This window comes from Humulus lupulus, chromosome 8, assembly GCF_963169125.1.
Source record: "Humulus lupulus chromosome 8, drHumLupu1.1, whole genome shotgun sequence".
Classification (NCBI taxonomy): Eukaryota; Viridiplantae; Streptophyta; class Magnoliopsida; order Rosales; family Cannabaceae; genus Humulus; species Humulus lupulus.
The window spans coordinates 28937499-28962389 of NC_084800.1; the positions used below are offsets into that span (position 1 = coordinate 28937499).

Below are 24891 nucleotides of genomic sequence, written 5' to 3' on the forward strand. Positions count from 1 at the left end.
TTTTATTAATAATTAATTAAATTAGACAAAGTATCGTAATTGAGACAGCATAATGGGACGGCAGATTTTTTTTAATAAGCGAGATGTTACATTGTATTGCACCAATAAAGAGAACAAAAATTTGCTGTCCCCAATTTTTTACTCTGTTTATGTTCCATCAATTATTTTAAGGCACATCATCTATTTATAGTGTTAATATAGTTGGAAAAAGAGAAAGTTGTAAATAATTTAAATATATATTAAATAAATAGATGATGTGTCTTAAAATAATTAGTGGGACATGGAGGAAATAAGAAATTGGGGACAGCAGATTTTTTTTCCGAGACCGGTGTTGCCCGTGGTCAATTCTAATAAATAAATGATTTAATTTATGACGTTTTTGACCATACAAGGGAAATAAGTATCTAAGATAAGGGGGAGAGAGAATCATTCATATTACAATAACATATATTACAAAACATCCATGGCCGCAGCTCATCGTCCTCATGTCCTAGTGGTTCCCTATCCAAGTCAAGGCCACATCAACCCTTTGCTTCAGCTCTGCAAGAGACTTGTTTCCCATGGTCTCACTGTCACCTTTGCCACCACTCTCTTCATCCTCAACACCTTCACTCCTAAACTCCCCCCCTCCATTCACCTCGACACCATATCCGACGGCTTCGACACCGCCGGCTACGAGGAGTCCTCCGGCGTCGATGACTACCTGGCCCGCCTTCAAACTGCTGGCTCCAACACCCTGGCCGACCTCATCCAAAGGCATCAACACTCCTCCAACCCCGTCCACTGTGTCATCTACGACTCCTTCCTTTCTTGGGCTCTGGATGTGGCCAACAAGTTCGGCTTACCTGGAGGACCCTTCTTCACCCAGGCCTCCACTTGTAACTACATCTACTACTGTATCCACCATGGATTGTTGAAGCTCCCCATTCCCTCCTTCCCCGTCTCCGTCCAAGGACTGCAATTCCTCTCCTCCCACCGCGACATGCCTTCCTTCGTCGGCGTCCCCGGTTCTTATCCGGCTTACTTTCGATTGGTGTTGAGCCAGTTATCTAACGTCCATCAAGCTAACTTTGTCCTCGTCAACTCTGTCTACGAGTTTGAACAACAGGTTTATACGTTTATACATATACTATTTGCATTTAGAATAAGAGTGACACCTTAATTACTATTTATTGGTTAGCGTGAGACTTGATATGGGATTTCATGATTAAAACACATTCTGGTGTTGAGCACCAATAATAACTAAAAGCATTTCTCTTAGGATAATGGGTGAAAGTAACATTTGTTTTTTAATATCATTTTGTAATTAAATAAGACTTTTTTTTTTTACTTCTAAACAAGGTACCCAGTAAATTTATAAACAAGATATTAGGTCAATTCAACGGAGGGTCAAATGTGTCGGGTATAATACTTTTATTTGAAAGAATTATTAAAACAAGATGATCATTTTGTAAAATAACATCATTAAAAGTTTTATTTTGTCAAATTTGTCATGATCATAGTAATATAATAGAATATTTGAAGCATAACTTAATATTTTACACTTACTATAGTTAAATACTTAATTTTTTTATTTTTATGCCAAAAATATTCAATATTCAATATATGTTAATAATAAATATCTAATTATTTTGTTTGCGGTAAAAATACCTAAAATTTTTAAAACATTAATTTTTTCAATACTCCTCTGTTGAAGTTGTTAAGTGTTTACTCACCAAATATGTATCACCTTGTAATTTAGGTATTTTTGTGATCAAAACATGTATTTTTTAAATTTGTATTAATTTAAAATGCTTTTTCAATTCATTTTTCTAATTTAAAATATTTTTTTTAAAATAAATATGAAATAGACCTATTATAGAGTGACAAATGTTTGCTTAGTCAATATATTTAACAGTTCCAACATAGGAGGTACTGACAAAAGTAATGTTTTAACAACTTTAGGTATTTTTGCAAATTTTTTTTAGATATTTATCTGTACGCCCTGATTTTCCCACGGGCTGATTAGCAAGCTGAGATACGGCCTAATCATGACTACCACGTGGACGTCTCCAAGACCGGAGCTGCCATCGTAAGGTCCTACCTCCTTAGCTCGAGGTAACCTAAGGGTTCGCCAAGATTGCTCAAGGACTGAGTCTGGACTCTGAAGGCCGCAGGTCGAGGTAAGCATCGAGCTCGTGATACGAGCTGGAGTTGGAGGCTGTGACCTTTTATAAAGTCAGCCACGTAAGGTAAACGTGCATATATCAGACATCACGTGTCTAATATATCCCTGACTTCTCGGACACGCAGCAGGAACGTGCGTATTCAGACACCCACGATTGGGTTGGGCCGTGCGGCCCATTATCCCCTTACCTATTGATTTGACCACACTTATGTGTCAAGTTTAGGAATTAATCATGAATGTCACAGAGTTGACATGATAGGTAAGAAGGTCACGGGATGACCTTCTTACCAACTCCCAGGTGCCTTCTCCTATAAATATGGAGACCTTGGGAGTTAATGGAGGTTGGATTCTCAATTGTAAGAAATACCATGTAATCAAATACCCAGTATATAGCAATAATACTGACTAGTGGAGTAGAAGGATTTTAACCTTTGAACCACTTAAAAAACGTATTTTGAGTCACCATTTCATTTTCTAAGATCATTTATCTATTTCGGTTCAACCTAAGCATTAATCCCTTTCTCTTCTTTCCTTAATTACCTGTTGGCGAAGAACCGCGTCAACAGTTTGGTGCTTTCATTGAGAGCAAGTTCGATTAGTGCTGTCGCAAACATCCCACTATGGTGACTACTCGATCCAGGCACGGTAATGAGACGGAACAGCATGATGGGCAGGAGGCTCATCATACTGCCATCCCTGGTGAACAAATTCCTGAAACCCAACAGCGGCCCGGCAAGCAGCCGGCGGGCCAAGACGACACCGGAAGTTCAGCGCCCCGGCCACCTAATCCGAACCCATGTTATTATACTGCGGTGGAGATGGAGAATGCTCAGCTGAGGAGCCAGCTAGCAATAGCTAACCAACAGATCAAGGATGTGCTGGCCTGACTACCCCCTCTCACAACTGACGCTAACGTCGAAGAGAGGCAAGGCGAGGCTCCTAAGTCTCGCCGCGGTAACCGGTCCAGGCATAGCCGCTCGGACAGACTTCCGACAGCCAACTCCACTCCTTCATCGCACCATCGAGAAGCAAACTTCGGAGAAATGCCTAGAGCCGAACAACAGCAGTACAGCCGTTCGGTCAGAACTTCGACTCCTAGCTCCCAACCAGCCTCGAGCGCGCCCAGGGCAGATCGAAGAAATTCTGGAAGGAGGTCCGGGGAGGGCTCACAACGTCAGCCCGTCCCCAACAGCCGTCCTGCGCCTCGTCCAGATCGCCAGGCGCGGGACCCGCAGGTTGGCAGGGCCGAGAGGCCCCCACCTAATTTGATCCGTCCCGATGGAACTAGGATCGCCTCTCCGGTCAGGCATCCTCCATCTCTGATCAGATATCAATCTCCTCCTCTGCCCGTCCGAGATATTCCGACCTATGGAAGTAGTAGGAGAGGCCTGCCATCAGTCGGACCTCTCCGACATAGCAGAGCGCCGAGGGAAAGCCCAGGTCCTCACCACCAAAGGCGAACTCCGAGCCTATATAACAGGAGCTACTGGAGCGGCAGTCGTCGGAGTGACCTTTCTGGCGGAGACCTACGCCAGCGCCTGAGCTCGGCACAAAGTCCACAAGCCACCTAGGGGGGCGACCTGCGAGATCGCCTTAACTCTCATAGAGGGGAGCCAGCAGGAGGAGACAGCCATGCTCGCTCAGGGGGGGCTCTGTCCGAAGTATGTAATGGCGGGAATGCCCCAAATAACCTATCTCAAGATAGGAGGGGCAATAACCCGCCTAATATGTACAATGGATTCGGAGCTGTTGAGCAGCCCCGGAATAACCAAGGACATCAGGACCGAACCCTCGAGCACCTGGCCCAGATGGAGGAGCTGATGAGGAAGCTCCTGTCGGAGAAAGAAAAAGATAAATATGATTCAGGGGACGAGATGGAGCTCTTCGCCCCCAGCATAGCAGCAACGGCTTACCCACCTGGTTTCTGCATGCCGCACCTATCTAAGTTCAATGGGGACGGAGATCCGTCGGATCATCTGGGGATGTTCAACACCCTAATGATGGCCCATAACATTGGCCCCGAGCTGAGGTGTTTAATCTTTCCTTCCACACTGACTGGACCAGCCAAACAGTGGTTCAAGCAAGGCAAAAAACAGTCAATCAGCTCCTGGAAAACCTTCTCGGCAGACTTCAAAAGGGCATTCCGAGCCTCCCAGGCTGCCCGCGTCCAGGTCGACTCTCTGGCTAACGTGAGGTAGCAACCCGGCGAAACTCTGAAGGCCTACCTGAGCAGGTTTGCAAACGTCGCTGCTCGGGCCAGAGACGCGGATGATAGCTCCAAGCTCATGGCCATGAGAACTGGAATCCTCATCGGAGGGGAACTCTGGAAAGATATTCAAAGAAAGGGAGTCAGCTCGGTTAACGAATTCCTCAACAGGGCCCAGGAATGGATCAACTTGGAGGAAGCCGAAGCCTCAGCTGCAGGAACCAGCCAGGTCCCTGATCAGCCCGCTGGAGTGGGGACGGAGGTCGTGGCACCGACCCAAAATGTCACACAGAACAACCAGCTCGGTGGAGGCAAAAGAAAGGGGAATGGTGAAGGCAGCCAGCACGGCCAAAAGAAGAATAAATCCGTAGACAAGTTCAAGCCCGTCTACGTGACTTATACAGAGCTCACCCAGTCTAGGGAGAATATCTTCCTAGCTAACTCTACTCGCCTCCCCTGGAAGAGGCCGGAGCCATTGAAGCACCAGAAGGGGAAGAGAGACACCTCCAAGTTTTGTCGTTTTCACAATGGTGTTGGCCACAATGCTGATGATTGTAGGCATCTAAAAGATGAGATCAAGACTCTCATCCGAGCCAGCCCCTTGGCTCAGTACGCGCGAAACAGGGTTCCGGCAAGTCGACCTGCTCCGGAAGTCCCGGCCAGTCAGCCCGGGTCTCGGATAGATCAGGACGTCCCCCCTCCCGTGGTAGGAGGGGAGATATCCACCATCTCTGGAGGTCCGCATATGGCTGTCACGAGCAGGGGTGCCCAGAAGAGGTACATGAACGAACTTAAGGCGCACAATGGAGAAGAGTTCGTCCTGGAGCAGCGCCTGCCAAAGCAACAACGATTGGAGAAGCAACCAATCATTTTTACAGAAGATGATGCGGGCCATGTCCAGTTCCCGCACAATGACCCTCTAGTCGTAGTAGTTCAACTCGCCAATCGGAGGGTTAGGAGGGTGCTGATCGACAATGGGAGCTCGGTGAACCTCTTATTCCGGTCCACTTTAGAAAAGATGGGTTTGACTGTCGCCGATCTGAAGGCGACCTCCATGATGCTGTATGGTTTTTCGGGAGAAGGATCAGCGGCCATAGGGACGATCGAGCTGGTGATCACCCTAGGAGAAGGACCTCGGACAGTCTCAAAACTCCTCGAGTTCATGGTCATCAACTGCTCCACTGCATACAACGCAATTTTGGGACGACCTACGCTCATAGCTTTTGAGGCCGTCACTTCCATTTGCCACCTCGCGATGAAATTCCCTACTTCCACGGGAATATGCACTATTCGTGGCGATCAACTCGCTGCCAGGGAATGCTACAACATTTCCATGAAGGGAAAATCTAAACCCGGGCAGCTGGCAATGGTCATCCAAGGTGGTGAGGAGGAATCTCAGGAACCCTTAGCTGATCCTGAGATTGAAAAACCTCAAAGCGCCGAAGGGGAAAATATCATCTTAAGTGAGGATATTGACCCCTGAATAGGCGAGGACATATCCGAGCTCCAAGCTATTGAGGAGCTCAAGGAAGTAAACATTGATCCGCAGAACCCATCACGGATGGTCAAGCTCGGAAAAAACCTCTGCAGGGAGAGGAAGGCGGAGCTGATCAGATTTCTGCGGGATAACTTGGATGTGTTTGCATGGTTACACGAGGACATGGTGGGAATCAACCCGAGTGTCATCATGCACACACTTCATCTGGATAAAAGCATTCCTGCAAAGTCCCAGAAGCAGAGACGCCTAGGAACAACCCGGGCTGAAGCCTTAGAGGAAGAAGTAGCCCGGCTAAAAAAATGTGGTTTTATTCGTGAAGCCAAGTTTCCGATTTAGGTCGCCAACCCCGTGCTGGTCCCGAAGCCCAACGGGAAATGGCGGACCTGCATCGACTTCTCCGACCTGAATAAAGCCTGCCCCAAGGATTGTTTTCCATTGCCAAGGATTGACCAGTTGGTGGATGCCACGGCGGGGCATGAGCTCATGTCCTTTATGGACGCGTACTCAGGCCACAATCAGATCGCCATGAATCTGGCGGACCAGGAGCACACTAGTTTCATGACCCCGACTAACGTTTATTGTTACAAGGTCATGCTCTTTGGGTTGAAGAACGCCAGAGCTACGTATCAAAGGTTGGTGAATAGAATGTTCGCAGACCAGATTGGAAAAAACATGGAAGTGTACGTTGACGACATGCTAGTCAAGTCAAAGACTGCCGATAACCATGTTTCCGACCTGGAGGAATGCTTCAAGATACTACGGGAGTATGGAATGAGGCTAAATCCGCAGAAGTGCACTTTTGGAGTCGCGTCGGGAAAATTCCTGGGTTTCATCATCAATACCCGAGGAATCGAGGCAAACCCCGACAAGATCAGATCGTTGCTCGAGCTTCCCTCACCCAGGTCGCGCAAAGATGTCCAAGGCTTGACAGGAAGAGTGGCAGCCCTTAATCGGTTTATTTCCAAGTCCACCGATAAGTGTTTGCCGTTCTACAACCTGCTCCGAGGAAATAAGAAGTTCGAGTGGACAGAAGAGTGCGAAAGCGCTTTCCTCCACCTGAAGGCACATCTGGCTGAGCCACCCGTACTGTCCAAACCAAAAGCAGGAGAGCCTCTTTTTCTCTACTTGGCTGTCACGGAGGATGCAGCCAGTGCCGTATTGGTCCGGGAAGAAGACCGGATTCAGAAGCCAGTCTACTACATCAGCAAGAGACTTCTCGGAGCTGAATCCCGGTACCCGTTGATGGAGAAATTGGCGTTCTTCCTTATCATGGCCTCGCGAAAGCTCAGGCCGTAATTCCAGTCTGACTCAATACACGTCATGACCGATCAGCCTTTAAGGCAGGTTTTGCAAAAACCTGAAGCATCGGGACGCTTGTTAAAGTGGGCAATTGAACTCAGCCAGTTCGAGATTCTGTACACTCCGCGAACTGCTATAAAGAGTCAGGCCCTGGACAATTTTGTAGCCGAGTGCACAGGATTCCGGGAGGATCCTGCAGAAGACTCACCCCAGGTCACCTTGGCCCAGGCATTGTGGAGGATATTCGTGGATGGTTCATCCAACGAAAACGGCTCCGGGGCTGGAATCATTTTGATATCCCCTGAAGGGCATAGATTCCACTCGGTGCTGAGGTTCGGATTCAAGGCCTCCAACAACGAGGCCGAATACGAAGCTTTGCTGGCCGGGCTGAGGATAGCCCAGGAGCTGAAGGCGAGGTCCGTCCAGTGCTTCAGTGACTCCCAGCTCGTGGTAAACCAGGTTCTGGGCGAATATCAAGCACGGGGACCCAAGATGGCTGCCTACCTAGCAAAGGTAAAAGTTGAGCTGTGCGCATTCGGGTGAGGCTCGATCGAGCAGATACCTCGGGAACAGAACGCTAATGCAGACGCTCTTGCCAAGCTCTCCACCTCCAGGGAGACGGAGACCTTGGGGTTAGTGCCGATAGAATTCTTGGAGAAACCAAGTATAGAGGAAGCCAGGACGGAGGTCGAGATGATCGACGCCAAGCCGACCTGGATGACTCCTATCCTTGAGTATCTCGTCGAGGGAAAGCTACCTGAAGGGCGTAATGACGCGCGACGAGTTCTGTATCAAGCTCCCAGGTACACTATAGTAGATGGGGTGTTATACCGACGTGGGCACTCCCTACGATGTGTTCTTCCAGACGAAGCAAATGCCATCCTGCAGGAGGTGCATGAGGGTTTTTGCGGGGATCACACTGGGGGGCAAAGCTTGACTTTAAAGGTCCTGAGGCAAGGTTATTACTGGCCAACTCTGTCCAAAGACTCAACCTCATACGTGAGGAAGTGCGACAAGTGCCAGCGATTCTCCACCGTTGCCCGAGCTCCCCCAGTCGAGCTGAAGATGATCTCGTCCCCATGGCCGTTTGCAGTTTGGGGAATCGACTTGGTTGGCGCCCTCCCTACTGGAAAAGGCGGGGTCTGTCACGCTGTGGTAGCCATCGACTACTTTAAGAAGTGGGCTGAGGCAGAACCTCTGGCAACGATAACTTCCAAAAAAGTCCTTGACTTCGTGGTTAAGAGCATTATCTGCCGATTTGGGCTGCCCAAGAAGATCGTTTCTGACAATGGGACTCAATTCGACAGCGACCTATTTATCGAATTTTGCGAAAGGTACGGAATTGTGAAAAGTTTCTCCTCCGTGGCCTATCCTCAGGCGAACGGCCAGGTCGAGGCTGTCAACAAGACTCTCAAGGAGAGCCTCAAGAAGAGACTAGATGAAGCAAAGGGGGTCTGGCCAGAACAGCTCCCCCAGGTTCTCTGGGCATACCGGACCTCGCATCGGACTCCTACGGGTCATACTCCTTTCTCCCTGACCTTTGGGAGTGAAGCAGTCCTCCCCGTGGAAATTAAGGTGCTTTCACATAGGGTCCAGTCTTATGACCAGGATTGCAACCACGAGCTTCTTTGCACCTCTTTAGACTTGATTGATGGAAGGCGAGAAGATTCGCAGCTCCAGCTCGCCCATTATCAACAGAAGATCACCCGCTATTTCAACTCAAAAGTAAAAAATCGCGCCTTTAACGTTGGCGACCTGGTCCTCAGGAGAGTTTTCTTGGCCAGTAAAGACCCCAAAGAAGGAGTCTTGGGACTGAACTGGGAAGGACCATATTAAGTCATCGAGGTCATTAAGGAGGGAACTTATAAGTTAGCTCGTCTTGATGGAGGGGTAGTCCCACGGACTTGGAACGCCATCCATTTGAAGAGATATTATCAGTGATTCACTTGTAAGGCCTAAAAGGCCATTTTTTTATGTATTAAGCAATGAGAATCAACTTTTTGTTTATATTTGTACATGTTTTCAAGTGTAATCTAAAGTAACCACGAAAAAACCTTTCCTAGTTACTTGGGGGGCATATGGTACCTGAATATAACCAGGTCAGCTTAATGACTTAGAAGTTGATTCATATCGATTGATCATTGTTTTTCTTAAAAAATGCGAGATATTGGTAAGGATTAACGCGAACTAAGTCCTATCCTGGATTTAACCAAGTCATAAAACTTAGAAGTTGATTCATATCGATTGATCATTGTTCTTCCTAAAGAGCTCGAGATATTGATAAAAATTGACACGAACTAAGTTTTCAAATTAAGTTCCTGGATATAACCAGGTCATAAAACTTAGAAGTTGATTTAAATCTATTGATCGTTGTTCTTCCTAAAGAGCTCGAGATATTGATAAAAATTGACACGAACTAAGTTTTCAAATTAAGTTCCTGGATATAACCAGGTCATAAAACTTAGAAGTTGATTTAAATCTATTGATCATTGTTCTTCCTAAAGAGCTCGAGATATTGATAAAAATTGACACGAACTAAGTTTTCAAATTAAGTTCCTGGATATAACCAGGTCATAAAACTTGGAAGTTAATTTAAATCTGTTGATCGTTGTTCTTCCTAAAGAGCTCGAGATATAGATAAAGATTAACGCGAACTAAGTTTTTCAAAATAGTAACTAAAATGCGTAGAGGCAAAGGGCAGTAAATCAATTAAAAATAAAATTGATAGTTAAAATTGTCTCGAGGTGTAAGCACCTCATGCAGAAGTTACACAGAAAAATTTAAAAATATTAAAGAAAAGGGCACAAAGAGGAAGGCCCTAAGCTCCGTCAGTTGGCCCCTTGGAGGTCACCGTCTCGCCCTGCTCAGCTGCGCCGGAGCCTTCCCCAGCCTCGGAGGGCGCTTCTTTATCGAGGCGAGCTTTGAACTTCTCCAGCAAGGGCTCCCAGACGGCCGCTGCCAGGAAGGAGAAGTCGGCGTCCTGGTTATAGGCCCAGCAATGGTAGAACATGTCTTCCATGGCGACATCTGAAGTTGCCCGCTCGGCCGCCAGGGCGGCCTTGGCCTCCGCCTTCGCGGCATCTAGGTCCGCCCGCGTAGTGGCGAGGGCGGTCTCAAGCTCTTGAAGCTTTGGGCGAGTCTCTTCCAGCTCGGCCTGCGAGGCCGCCAAGGCATCCTTAGCCATCTGTAGAGAAGTCTGGTGGGTGGCCAAAACCGCCTGGTGCTCGCTCCTCATCTCCTCGAGCTGAGTCTTGGTCCTGGCGATACTCCGGTGAAGGGCAACGGCGCTTTGCGAAAGCGGAGAGGCAATTGCCTTAGGGAAAAAGAAGGAAGAAAGAAAAAACAGGGCAAGGTGTAATAATCAAAAACCATAAAAGGTTGAGGTTAGCTTACCGTTAGGGCCATGCCCAATGAAGACTCCAGCACGCCCACCGGGCTCCTGGTTTCGATGACCCTGAGCTTTTTCTCGTTGAACTTGTATATGTGGCTGACAGCGTAGTTCGCCGACTCATACACCGTTCCCCGGAAGGCCTCTAGAATCTTTTCCAGGTCCTGGGGATTGACTGGGATGCGCACCTCGGAAGGTACAATCGCCGAAGCCTCGAGCTCCGCCCCTGCGTCCCGGACGGGGGCCGGAGCTCGCGGAGGGGGTGGGGGCATGTTGCCCCCCCTTGCAGCAAGAGGAACAGTTCCCACGACCTGGGCGGTTGGGGGCTGCTCTTTCTCCTTTGTAGGAGACTTAGTTGGGGTTCCGGCGGCTTTTTTCGATGTCCGGAGCTTCTTCATTTTTGGCCCAGAGGCCCCGGCTGAGGGGATCCCCCCCGGCGAACGCAGCTTGCAGACTCCCGTCGGGCTGAGACATCTCTTCTGTCAAAGCAAAGACATGGTTAGTACAAAAGTTAACAGCCATTCAAAAACAAAAGCAAAGAGAGATTCAAGTATATATATACTAAAAGGGATCCTACCCCCCGAGCTAGAAGAAGAACCTATGGTTACGACCATCGGCCCCAGAGCTCCTGCGGGAGAATCTAAGTCGATTATTTCCCGAGCTGGCGCAAGTTCTGGATCTGACTCTGGTTCCGAGCTAGATTCTTCTACATATTGCCTAAGTCCTGGAGCTACGGCACCCCTCCGGAGTGATGGCCATGACCAAAGGTTAGTCACATACTCCTCAAATAAGATCGACCTAAAGGCTAGGGTGTTATCTACGACTACGGTACCCCTAGGTCGGCTATCTTGGTAATCCAGCACGAGCTGGTCGACACAGTGGAGCAGGGTTGTATCCAGGTCCGGATCACTTCGGTGACGTTGGACGAGCTGTCTGGGATTGAACCTAGCTAGCCGGGGGTCGGCAATGGCCCTATCTAAATTCGTAAACATGTAAGGGTTACCTTGGCCAGAAGGACCCGCGGCTGCTCCGGACCGGATCCTCTCCTCGTCTATTCTCTGGGAGACCTCCAGCGCCCGCTTCCTGTTCCTCACGAGGGGAACCTCGTCCTCCTCATCCTCTTCTTCTTCCCCCGCGGCCTCCTCCTCGATGGTAGGTCTGGTATCACGAGCTAGGGGAAGCGCCCGGGGCCTCAGGTTCAAAGTCTGATTTAGGAAGATTAGCTTGCAGGCCACCATCGTCTCATCTGCCACGAGCACGCGGTAATCCTTTTCACTGGGGGGCAAGCCCGCCAGTGTCTCGTACTGGGCCCTGAGGGTTACAGATTTTTCTGTCCTCGCGAAGATAGCTGCAGAATAAATCTAAGTCAGAAAGGGATACAGGAGGAGCTAAATGGTACTTAACTTACGAGCTAAGGTTGAAGAGCACTTACAAGGACGATTGAAGTAGTGGAGCTCGCAGTTTCAGAACCCCGTCGACATAAAGAATTGATCTTTGAAGTCGTTGGGGTGGCTGGGCAGCTCGATGACCGCAGCCGTGTTTGGGAACCGGGTTAGGTAATAAAACCCCTCGCCTCGTCCCCGCTGCTCCGGGCTGGCCTTGAGGCAGAAAAAGTACAAAATATCTGCAGGAGTGGGGACCTCCCACTCCTGTTTCAAGAATAAATATTTTAACCCCGCCAACAGCCGATAAGAGTTGGGGGGGAGATGGAATGGGGCCAACTTCACGTAATTGAGGAAGTCAGCAAAATACTGATCCAACGGGAGGAAGGCCCCCGCCTTAAAGTGCTCGTCGCTCCAGGCCGGGAATGCCTCGTCAAGCGACCCGCAGCTCCGCTCGCCCTCTGCGGGAGGTCGGGCAATCACTGATGCTCTCCCCAGCCCGATGTTGTGGGAGAGGAATATTTTGTTGACCTTCGTGTGGTCGGTAATCTTTGAGACGATCCTCTCCGCCTCAAAGAACGCATCAGGAGCCACCTCGAGCTCCTGTTCCACCGCTGGCCCGAAGTGGGGGATTGGGGATTCGGCCATCACTGCCTTTCCTTTGTCTTGCTGGGAGGCCGTGCTGCCGGCGGTCCTTTTTGGGACATTCTTCTTCGGTGCCATCTGGTCGCATAGCGAACAAAAGAAAAGATTTTAGAAAAGGCGACCTGAGCATGAGGAAAAATCAAATGTTCTTTGCACGAGCTGAGGTAAGCCCAGCTCGTGGAGAGTGAGACCACGCGGTTCTATGAACACGCGCCTGTGCTCCCAACAGATCCCCGATTACTCAGAATTCGTGTGTTAGGAGGGTCAGTGTAACACCCTGGCTACCCTAGAACAGTTACGGTGAACGGTGGACCAGAAATTTGACTCATTACCTGAGTCCTTTGGTCAAAAACGTGATCTAAGTGTAATTAACAGGTTAAGGTATAAAACCAATAAAAAGGAAATGGATATTTTATTACAAACTGCTCTGCAGAGCCAAACAAAACGTTTACAAGCTGTTCTCAGTACAAAATGGTCACTACTGTTGTAAAGTTACAATCCCGCCGACCTAAGCGGCAAAAATAGGGTAAACCTCCTAGTTCCTCTGAGAACATCTTGACCGTGGTGGTCAAGCGGCTGCATATGTACACACCACCACATCAGCTCTCCACTCAAGGCTAGGTGAGCTTCTCTTTCCCTTTACCTACACCACATAGCACCCATGAGCCAAGGCCCAGCAAGAAAACATAACACTTTATATAAACATTATCAAGTGATTATCATTATAATCACACTGAGCTTAAAGCTTTCAAACAAATGAGTAAACACCACATGAGGTCCTAATAAACCACACTAAGTGACTGACAAGCAAGTCACTATTTCAGATGGAAGAGTGGCTGATAGATAAGCCACTAGCCTTCAACAGGTTCTGGTAACCGTACTGAGTGACTGCCATGCATGTCACTAATTCAGGTGGGAGAGTGGCTGCTAAGTAAGCCACCAGCCTCCAAGCGCTTAATTCATTCATCGACCCTCGGGGTCGGTCTGGCATTAATGCTCTCTGAGCCATTCAATGCTAATAATTGATTTGATCAAATCTTGTTGGCTTGCGTGACACACGCTAAGGCCGTCCTGACTAATAAGTCAGCTCAACATGATCAGTGCCCAGTACCACCGCCGAACCTGACTAATAAGTCACAGCTTCACAGTTGATACTAGCACCCTTGCCAAACCTGACTAATAAGTCAGTACCATGCACAAATGAGCAACATATGATAAGCATTCTATATTCAGTCCATGTCCATATTCTCACAATCAACATGCTTCATGAATGTCCACGCATGTCATAACTGGGGTGCAGTTTTCTTACCTTTGGTTCGAGCAAGAACGAATTAAAGAACGACCCTGAGAACGATCAACCTTTAAACTCCTTAGCGGTTACCTAATCATAGCCAATTAGAAACCATTAATAAAACAAATCAATGAATGGTTTACAAACTAAACCACACTCTCGGGACCAATCCCCCACTCTCGGGACTCTCAAACTACTCAAAATGAGCAAAGGAACCAACCCCCGAGCCTTAAAAACCATCCCGAACCCTAAAATCAACACTTCCTGAAACTGGCCTAGCGCCTAGGCGCCACCCACCAGTGCTGGGGCGCTGTCCCAGAAACAGAGAGGGCTGCTCCCTACCCTGAGTAGCGCTGGGGCGCTAGGGCTGGCGCTGGGGCGCCAGCTTCAGACTAGCAGCTGCACTGAAACTCCACTCCTGCGATTCCTCTTAAAACCAACCTTCCAAACACATCCCAAACCTCACCAAAACATCTAATTCAACCCCTAAACCTCACCTACATCACCTCCTCACCAAAACCCAATCACACACACACCAAAAACTCCCCTTGATTCCAACTTTCCACATCAAGTTCTAGAGCTGAAAACAAAAAGGAAAAACAGAGTACACCTGAAATTCATGGACAATTCCTTACCTCCAACTGGTTTTGAACCCTCTTAAGATGATGAACTAAGTTCACAACCTCCAAGCTTTGATTCCTAGCTTGCTACCTCAACTTGGGACCAAAAACCTCAAAGAAAGATAGAGAGGAAATGGATGTACGGGAAGGTGATGAAGCTGCTCTGTTTTTGTTCTACAACTTTCTACAACCACTTGAAACATATATAACCCAAGCAAAAAGACCTTAATACCCCTAGGTCATCAAAAGCTTCTAATGTCTCCCCAAGGGTAAAATCGTCATCTTTCACCTATTTCATTAATCATAATTAACGCTCCCCAATTCCCGCTATTCTCAAAATTCCCAAACACCAATAATTCATATCCCGTTACCCTTTTTACTCCTGGCAACGTTCTAATCATTAAAACATCCCGAGACTCACCCCGAGCCTCGATCTTAATCCCGTTATGGCTAAACCGCTACTTTAATACTTAAAGATCGTCTCATGCCGAATAGCTCGAACAAACCGACATCATAATGTGATCTCAAATTATATCACCAACATGCGAACAAGTAATCAATTTACCCTCAACGGGCCAAATTACCATCACACCCCTGTAGTTAAAAACATGGACTCACATGCATGCATTTCACATCATATCTTAATATAATCAACATATACATGCATTTTATCAATTAATAACATAATTAAGCAAGTATGGCCCTCCCGGCCTACTATTCACGTCGTTAAACATATCGGAGAATTCGGGGCATTACAGTCAGGTTAAAATTTTGCCTTGGAGGGAAAGTTCCAATAGGCAAGAAAGGCAAAACCGCCTGTGAAGCGTGTCCCCTAAGCTACCCAGTTTTGCACCCAAAATACTGGATATTTTGAACTAATGTCCCAAAAATCCTACCCAGAAATTTTCCCCAGAAAATGCATCTTGTAAACCATACTCCTAAACGACTTCCTACTACAAACAATACCCTAACCTAAAAGGCTTTCACCCTTCATTCCCACAAAACCCAGCAAACCCTTGCATGCGGCTACAGTAAATATTTACCTAAGCTACAGTGAAAATAATTTCAAAACATGCATAGTCAGGAGACTTACAGAATGTTTGGCTGGGAAGTGGATGAAGGAATCGCTTGGGTTGGGACTTTGTCGGAATAGTTAGTTTCAAGGCTTCGAAGGAGTCCTTGCACCTGAGTTTCTGGAACGCCGAAGGTGGTAACTGGGAAGAGGAAAATGGGGGATTTTTGAGAGCAAGAAGAAGAGAAAATTTTGGAAAATTTCGAATGAACGGGTGGCCCATGCGTAAGGTGGCCACCCCTTTTTATATGCGTGAAAGGTCACGTGAAGAGGGCCGTTGGATTGCCCTGATGTGGGATCCAAGGCCCTCCACTCGAAAGATGAAACGACGGCTGGGCATAGGCTAGGCCATTTAATGCGGTTCTCGAAATACGTACCGTCACCAACCACGATGTTCCACGTATTCGGCGCCTGCGTAGAATGTGGAATATGAAGAATTCATGGGGAAGCCTAAAAGCCCCTACTGTGGCCCTACACGACGTCGTGTACCACGAGCAGAGGCTTGGGGGGCAGATGTACGCCCTGATTTTCCCACGGGCTGATTAGCAAGCTGAGATACGGCCTAATCATGACTACCACGTGGACGTCTCCAAGACCAGAGCTGCCATCGTAAGGTCCTACCTCCTTAGCTCGAGGTAACCTAAGGGTTCGCCAAGATTGCTCAAGGACTGAGTCTGGACTCTGAAGGCCGCAGGTCGAGGTAAGCATCCAGCTCATGATACGAGCTGGAGTTGGAGGCTGTGACCTTTTATAAAGTCAGCAACGCAAGGTAAACGTGCATATATCAGACATCACGTGTTTGATATACCCCTGACTTCTCGGACACGCAGCAGGAACGTGCGTATTCAGACACCCACGATTGGGTTGGGCCGTGCGGCCCATTATCCCCTTACCTATTGATTTGATCACACTTATGTGTCAGGTTTAGGAATTAATCATGAATGTCACAGAGTTGACATGATAGGTAAGAAGGTCACGGGATGACCTTCTTACCAACTCCCAGGTGCCTTCTCCTATAAATATGGAGACCTTGGGAGTTAATGGAGGTTGGATTCTCAATTGTAAGAAATACCATGTAATCAAATACCCAGTATATAGCAATAATACTGACTAGTGGAGTAGAAAGATTTTAACCTTTGAACCACTTAAAAAACGTATTTTGAGTCACCATTTCATTTTCTAAGATCATTTATCTATTTCGGTTCAACCTAAGCACTAATCCCTTTCTCTTCTTTCCTTAATTACCTGTTGGCGAAGAACCGCGTCAACATTTTCTTTAACATATATTGATGTAGAGATTATTTCCTACAATTGATTAGATAGGCACCAGCAACCTGTCAAGAACAAAGAGAGAGAGACGATAGTTCAATTGGGAGCACCGGTGGAGTGTCAGCCAAATGGACTTCGAAGCTCAAGTTAGTCGGGTTGTAATGAGAGCTAATTGAAAATAATAAAATTATAATGAAAATAACAATGTATTGATGGGTGGATGAGTAGTAGGATGGTCAAAGTGACGACAGAGACGACGGCGGAATTCAACAATCGGGTCAAGTCTGGTTGGGTCAGACCAGGCTGACTAATTCAACTTGCTCGATTGGATCGCCTAGAGAGAGTAGTACTTTGTTTCAGTAAGAAAGTAAAGTAAAGTAAAATGGTTATCCGATGTCCCGTCCTCAACCCTTGAGGGTCTTATTTATTATTCTTTTTCTCTACCGTTGTTCCTCCGTCTTCCTAATTCGTCTGACTCGCTCCAAGTGGTTTCTTTTCGAAATTCTCGGCAAATGTGGTGTGAGACTTGACTGTTTCAAGGTCCCTAGCTGACTAAGCGTATCCGGATTAGGGTCCGGGTATGGTTTTGGGCATTTTGGACGGTTCATTGTATATGCAAGCCTATTCACATGGGTTTGGGCTTTATTGGCTAGTGAGGCTGGTTTATTGGGCCAAAATGCTAATCTGACTGCTTGTTGGACTTTTTTTATCAAGTGGATAGATTTTGTCTATTACAATTAAATATTGTATATTTTTGCCGTAAAAATAAAAAATTAAATTTTTAACTATAACAAGGGTAAAATTTGAGTATTTATGCCGCAAATACTCCTATAGCAATTGGTGAGAATAACTTTTCTTTTTAAATAATTTTTTACTCTAGTTTAATTTTGATAATTTTTTACAACTGGCTGAATATTTTGATCAATTATTTTAAATTTTCATGAGCTATCTAAATTGTCAGAGCCTGTTTTAGAAAAGAGTTGGTGTGAAGAATGACTTGAAAGAATAATCCATTTTGACAAGGATGTATATGTAGTGTGTGTACAGGTGGTGGAGTCGGTCTAGGTTTGGCTTATACGTTTATATGTATTATATTATATAAATATTTATATATATATATATATATTCTCTCTTAGTGATGATCATATCATCATATATAATAATAAATAATGTTGTTGTGCTTATAACAGGTGGTGGATTCTATGTCAAAGGTTTGTCCTGTGCTTACAATAGGCCCAACAGTACCACTGTTCTACCTAGACAAAAGCTTCGAAGAAGACAAGGAATATGGATACGATCTGTTCGAACCAGACTCGTCTGCTCCCATCATACAATGGCTCGACACAAAACCAGCACAGTCAGTTGTGTACGTGGCCTTCGGAAGCATGGCCAATTTGAGTGCCAGCCAAATGGAGGAGCTGGCGTTGGGGCTCAAAGCTACCACTTTCAACTTCTTGTGGGTTGTTAGGACTTCAAAGGAACGGGCAACACTTCCTCCCAAGTTCGCAGAAGAAATAGGTGACAGAGGACTAATACTGAATTGGGGTCCCCAGATGGAGATCCTGTCGCATGGGGCTGTGGGATGCTTTTTCACCCACGGCGGCTGGAACTCGACGGTTGAGGCGCTGAGCTTGGGAGTGCCAATGGTGGGAATGCCCCAGTGGACGGACCAGCCCACCGATGCCAAGCTCATTGAGGACATGTGGAAGGTCGGGGTGAGAGTGAAGGTTGATGAGAATGGGATTGTGGGAAGGAATGAGGTTGAGAATTGCATAAGGGAAGTGATGGAGGGGGAGACAAGCTCACAATTGAGACACAATGCCAAGAAGTGGAGGAATGTGGCTTTGCAAGCCATCACTGAAGGTGGCAGCTCCCACACAAACATTTGCCAATTAGTATCAAAACTTCTTGATAATAATTTTACAAAATAATTTATGAAAAATTCTTCTTAAGGATCTTCATTTAAGTACTATCGGTGGGGCTCTCAGTGTTTCTCGACCCGTGAACAGTTTTCGGTGCGATTTTTTTATGACCGTGTATATTGTAGCTATTTGGAGCACCCTACAAATTTTCAAAAAAATTATAATAGTTTACAGTATTGAAAACTATGTTCAAACATGTTCTTTCCACGCGCATAAAAAAAATTAGTTACGTGTGTAACAACATATTTGAATTTAGTTTTCGATACTGTAAACTATTCGGAATTTTCTGAAAATTTGCATGATGCTCTAAATAGCTACAATATATATGGTCATTAAAAAATCGCGTTGAAAACTGTTTACGGGTCGAGAATACTGAGAGTCCTACCGATAGGACTTAAAGTGAAGCCCATAGGAGAATTCCCCAATAATTTATATGTATGCATATAATTAATTGGGACGAGGATCCTCTATTGTGTGTCCACCAATAATTTTGTGACAAATCATTTAATGATTTTTTCAATAAAACCTAACACTCAATTGCCGTTTGTTATCCTCCGTTACTTTTTGTCCAATTTTTTATTTCCTTTTTTTTCTTTATTCATTTAATCAATTACTTTTATTACAGCCATCACTTTTACTATTTTTGTTTATATGTCTTACTTTACTAATGCATTATCTTATTCTATTTTTGTTGATATGTGCATACACGTCTAAAATGCATTTGTACCAATTCCATTTTTGTTTTCATAATTTTCTACATTTTTTTGTTTCCTTTATTTTTTTAACTCAAGGATATATATAATATAATATATATTATTACAATATTTGGGTTTATTTAATTTTTGTTAATTACTCATTTTTTTAACGTGTTGATATATAACTTACTCAATTTTTTTTATATATTTACAGTAGCTATTTCTTTTATATAAATATTATTATCATTTAATTAAACCAATTATAATTTCATTTCTTTTATATACACCGTGGCTCGTTTTTTTTATATAAATGTTATTGTCATTTAATTAAACTAATTCTATTTTTTTTTCTTTTATACCATAATTTTGTGGTAAAAAAAAAAAATTTATGGCTTTTTTTAGTGCTAAAATGTAGACACAAAAGCCAATAACAGTAGTTTTGTAAAAAAAAAAAAGGCAATAATAGTATTTAAAAGAGTAGTTGTGAAAATATCATAAAAATTACTATAGAAAAATAAAAAAGAAATAAGGAGTGAAATTAATCAAAACTTAAATAATAACATGTTTAAGAATTGTCAATAAAATCTTTGCATAAAAAGTAATTTAGTTATTTATTACTATGAGAATCTATCTTCAACTTTTAATATAAGTGTCTTCCTTCAAGAGTTTGATGGATTTTGAGGAAGTTCAAAGCTTGTATGAAATGAATGAGTCTGTAAATCATAAAATAGACAAACATAATTAATAGATTAGATATGTATAAGATAAATATATATATTTATTCAGTAAATGAAGTATGAAATACAAATGTACATGTTGTAGCAATTCCATCATACTCATATTGTTATTTAGATTAGTGTAAGCATTTTGACTTTCATGCTACAAAATAATAACGTGTTATCCTCTCAAAACATTATATTAATAAGAAGAATTATATATATTTTAAAATAAATAAATAATATACATACTTGGTTAAGATTAAGTGGAGATATACATAACTCTGAATTTTGCAATGGTTGTTGAGCAAGAGGGACTTCAAAATGAAGTTGTCTATCTCTACCAAAAAGAGATGAAGCCTAAACGAAGAATCTTACGTCAATTAAAACAATAATTGGCATAAAAGTTATATATTTAATAATAAAAAAATAGTTACATACTTGTGATGCACCAAAAATGAATGGATCATGTTGATATGGACCATCAAAGCTATTTTGATTAAATTTCTTTCCACTTCCACTTGATCCTTCGTTCTAAAAAAACATAACACAAATAATTAAATTATAGAGACATAATATTTTAAATTACTATGAAACGTAGATATAATATATAATATCTGATGTGAAGAAACCTTATTGCGCTCAACTTTTTTCTTCATTCTAGCTTTTTCAAGAGCTCATTTTGGCCTGCTAGATTTACCACGAACCTTTCCTTTTGTCTTGATTCCTTTAATATTATTCATCTCTCTGCTAGAATATTGATTCTCGTCATAGCTATGTATAATTTGGTCATCTGATGGAACGTCAATTTCTTCCACAATCTTTCTTAGACCACTCTTAGCATAATTGTATGCTTTCTCACTCTTTGATGCCTTTGTTACAACACAAGTTTGAAATAATCTACACAACTCATGATAACGATTCACCATAGCAATTTTAGGATCTTCACTATGGTCATTTGCTGCACAATTATCCAATTCATCTCTCACCTTTGCCTTAATTGTCCATCTTTTCAAACTATATCAAGAAGGAATTTTCAATATATTTTTTTCAGAAAGAACTTTAAGAGCATGTGAGCACAAAATACATGTGAATTGAAATTTCTTGCAAGAGCATGTCACTGTGTCATCAGCTGAATCGTATTCAACAATATGATGAAGATGCCTTTTCTTAGGGAAAATTTTGTACTTAAACAATGTCTCATTCTCATCGAATAAAGTAATAACACAATCATAACTCTCACAAACCTGAGTTTGAAACATGTTTAACACTGCTGGTGTATAAAAACTTGATGCATGCTTCAAAATTTCAACCTCAAATGACAATTTTACTTTTCTTTGGGTCGCTTTAAAATCAGCTTGTAACTCCTCATAGCGATGATAATCAAGCAATCTTTCAAAATTTTCAAAAAAGCGTAAAAGATTATGTTTATAACTGACAAAACATTTTATTGCATTGTTCATACTCTCACTTCTTTGGGTAGTCGTCATGTCAGCACAAAATGTGTGACAGTCAGAATCCCGTGATCTGTAAGGGGAAAGACCGGGTAAGCTGTGCAATCCCACACGCCTGGGGAAGGTCAAGTGTAATGATTCTAAGACTGTGTAGGTATGGGACTACACAGTTGAAGAAGGCTTAAATGGATTGATGGGTACTACCTATATCAGGAAGGTGCATCTTCTTTTCGGTAGCCCATCACTTGAGAACTCCATGGTTAAGCGTGCTTGGCCTGGAGTAATCTAGGGATGGGTGACCTCCTGGGAAGTTTTCCCAAGAAGTGTGCGAGTGAGGACAAAGCACGCTGGAAAGACTTATCTTGGTTTGTAGGGCCAGTCGTCATTCTAGAAAGCAGCCATAGTGACGTGGGGCGTTACAAAATGTCTCTCTACCATAAACCAAAGCCCATTTCTCTCGTAAGTCATACATCTGTTTCAACCAATCATTTCCCTCAAGATCATATTTGATAAGCATATTATTCCATGTTTCGACAAATTCGCTTTCTTCATCATAATCATATATGCAGCAACTGAAATCTTTTGAAAATTCTCTAAACTTCTCAAACACATTGTTAAGATGTTTTGCAGCATTTTGATATATGTGCCAAATACACAAGCGATGATATGTTTCTGGCCATTGTCAAGATAATGCTTTAGCCATAGCGACATCTTGATCAGTAAGAATTGTCTTTGGCTTCTTCCCAGACATTGTTGTGGCAAAAGTATCAAATAACCACATAAATGTTTCAGCAGTTTCATCATATGAGAGTGCAGTCCCAAAAATAGTTGTTTGTTTATGATTATTTACTCCAAGAAACATAGCAAAAGGTCTTCCTTCTTGGTGTTTCCGATATGTAGTATCAAAACTAATAACATCACCAAAATGAAAGTACGATGTTATCATAGCAGCATCCGCCCAAAAAATATTGGTTATTAAATCATCTACATCAACTTGTATAGCATAAAAAAAGTTTGGGTCCTTTGATTGCATGCGTTGAAGATATTCTAAAACACCACCTGTTTCTCCTAGTCTCATTTGGATCATCTGTTTAGTCCGTAAATAATTCTTATAATCAAGTGGAATCATACCAAGATTTTCTCGTCCACCGGCTCTCCTTGCCATTAATTCACAACTTTCTTTTGGAGCGATCCCCGAACGGTCAGCCATATCGATTTCAGCTGCCTGAGCGGCAGTCACTCTTCTATGTGATCTATGCAAATGACTCTTATTAGGACTCGATGTTACATGAGTATGTTTTGCAACAAACTCAATTACACGATAATTATCAGTTTGACGAGAAGTAACTTTCATTCTCGCTAAACACCCAAATCTTGTCTCAGCTCTATGATACTTTACATTCATATCTCGTCTATCTCTTCTGCGGTATCCTTCACAAGAACAACAAAACATTCTATCTATCATTCTACCATCTTGATCTTTTTGTCCTTTACTTCTACGAATACTAAATCCAACCTTAAAAGCATAGGAATTGTAAAAATTATATGCTTCTTCTTCACTTATAAATTCCATATCAATTTTTGGTATTTCTTCATCTAAAATTTTAGAATAAATTATCTCTATTCTTTCCTTAGCTTCAATATTTTCTCCACCTTCAAAGTCTAACTTTCGACATGACCTATACTCTTCTAGATTATCACATTCCATAATCTTTAATAAAATAATCTGCAAATATAAGTATGTTGAAAAATAAATGATACATTCTCAAAGCAGTCAAATAATATTCAAACAAAATAACAAAGAATACAAAACCATACCCGTAGATGAAAACTGTATTTGACTCTATTTCAATTAACTATTGTTGTTTTTTTAGAGTGCTAATTCCTGTAAGTAATATGATTATGTATCAAAATTGTATTATTCTCAATAAAAAAAATAAAAAATTGTATTCATTAAGTTTTTAAATACATATATAAATATTGTTTATATTGATTTAAGTACTAATATAATACACATGAATATAGAAGACATATCACTTAAATCTAAAACTAAAAAAACTTAACTAAAAACTATATAAGCTACAATTATAATTATTTTTATATATATAAATATGTCATATATATTGTTTGTGTCCATCAATGAAATAAAAGTGGAACAAAAAAAATGCAAAAAGTAATGGAAACAAAAATAGGATGTATTGCTATACATATAGATATAGTCATATATTTAAACTCAAAAAACTAGAGAACTTACCATGGGAAAAAAAAAGTGTTCTTCAAAGCCTAGAAAAAAATAGCTTAATAAATAAAATAGCTACTGTAAAAGAAATGAAATAAAAAATAATTTGTTTAATTAAATGATAATAATATTTATATAAAAGAAATAGCTATTGTAAATATAAAAAAAAAATTGAGTAAGTTATATAACACGTTAAAAAAAAGAGTAATTAACAAAAATTCAATAAACTCAAATATTGTAATAATATATATTATATTATATTATATATAATCTTGAGTTAAAAAAAGAAAGAAAGAAAAAAAGAAAATAATGAAAACAAAAATGGAATTGATTGCAAATACATGTAGACGTGTATGCACAAATCAACAAAAATAGAATAAGATAATGCAGTAGTAATTGATTAAATGAATAAAGAAAAAAAGAAAATAAAAAATTGGACAAAAAGTAACGGAGGACAACAAACGACAATTGAGTGTTAGGTTTTATTGGAGAAATTATTAAATGATTTGTCACAAAATCATTGGTGAGCACACAATGGTACACAAATTCTAGACAGAGGATCCACCCCCAATTAATTGGGGTACGGTAATTTGATTTAGAAAATAAATTAAGAAAGGAATCATTATTAGTATGCAATATGACCGTACTTTGTGTAACGGTGTACAAGCTAGCTAGCTTTATTAATTATGAAATGTTATAAATATATTATGATTGTGGAATGGAATAATTAATCTTGATGGTCTTTTGGCTAATTGTCTGGTTTTAATTTGTAGGGTCTCTCATCTCACTCACACTCACATGACATGATTATTCCATATGATCATTTTATGTCTGCCCGCGGCCTCTCTTTAAATACTGAAATTAATGGAAAAACTATTTAAGGATCTAGAGTACTAGTGAAACACTTGATGATGATGATGATGATGATGATGATGAGAAAGATGACATTCAATTAAACACACGATGAAACCAAACCAAGTAGAGTAGCAATCCATGCAATTCAAGTATGCATTAATAGACCTCTCTCT

At 42.7% G+C, this 24891-nt stretch overlaps 2 protein-coding genes across 2 annotated transcripts; one reads left to right on the forward strand and one right to left on the reverse strand.

Moving 5' to 3' along the window:
• The first annotated feature begins 414 nt into the window (after positions 1-414).
• On the forward strand, positions 415-19304 carry LOC133796578 (UDP-glycosyltransferase 74F2-like). The gene is made up of 2 exons (XM_062234152.1): positions 415-1108; positions 18028-19304. The coding sequence occupies exons 1-2, from the start codon at positions 464-466 to the stop codon at positions 18766-18768; spliced, it is 1386 nt and encodes a 461-aa protein (XP_062090136.1). The 5' UTR covers positions 415-463; the 3' UTR covers positions 18769-19304.
• Positions 19305-22306: 3002 nt separating this feature from the next.
• LOC133795210 (protein FAR1-RELATED SEQUENCE 5-like) lies at positions 22307-23332 on the reverse strand. Its single transcript, XM_062232667.1, has one exon. It carries the CDS (start codon positions 23330-23332, stop codon positions 22307-22309), a length of 1026 nt encoding a protein of 341 aa, XP_062088651.1.
• Between the last annotated feature and the right edge of the window lie 1559 nt (positions 23333-24891).

Coding starts and splice junctions, on each gene's coding strand:
- LOC133795210 (XM_062232667.1), bottom strand. CDS start 23,332: ATGGAATGTGATAATCTAGAAGAGTATAGGTCATGTCGAAAGTTAGAC.
- LOC133796578 (XM_062234152.1), top strand. CDS start 464: ATGGCCGCAGCTCATCGTCCTCATGTCCTAGTGGTTCCCTATCCAAGT. Junction 1,109..18,027: donor TCTACGAGTTTGAACAACAG/GTTTATACGTTT, acceptor TGCTTATAACAG/GTGGTGGATTCTATGTCAAA.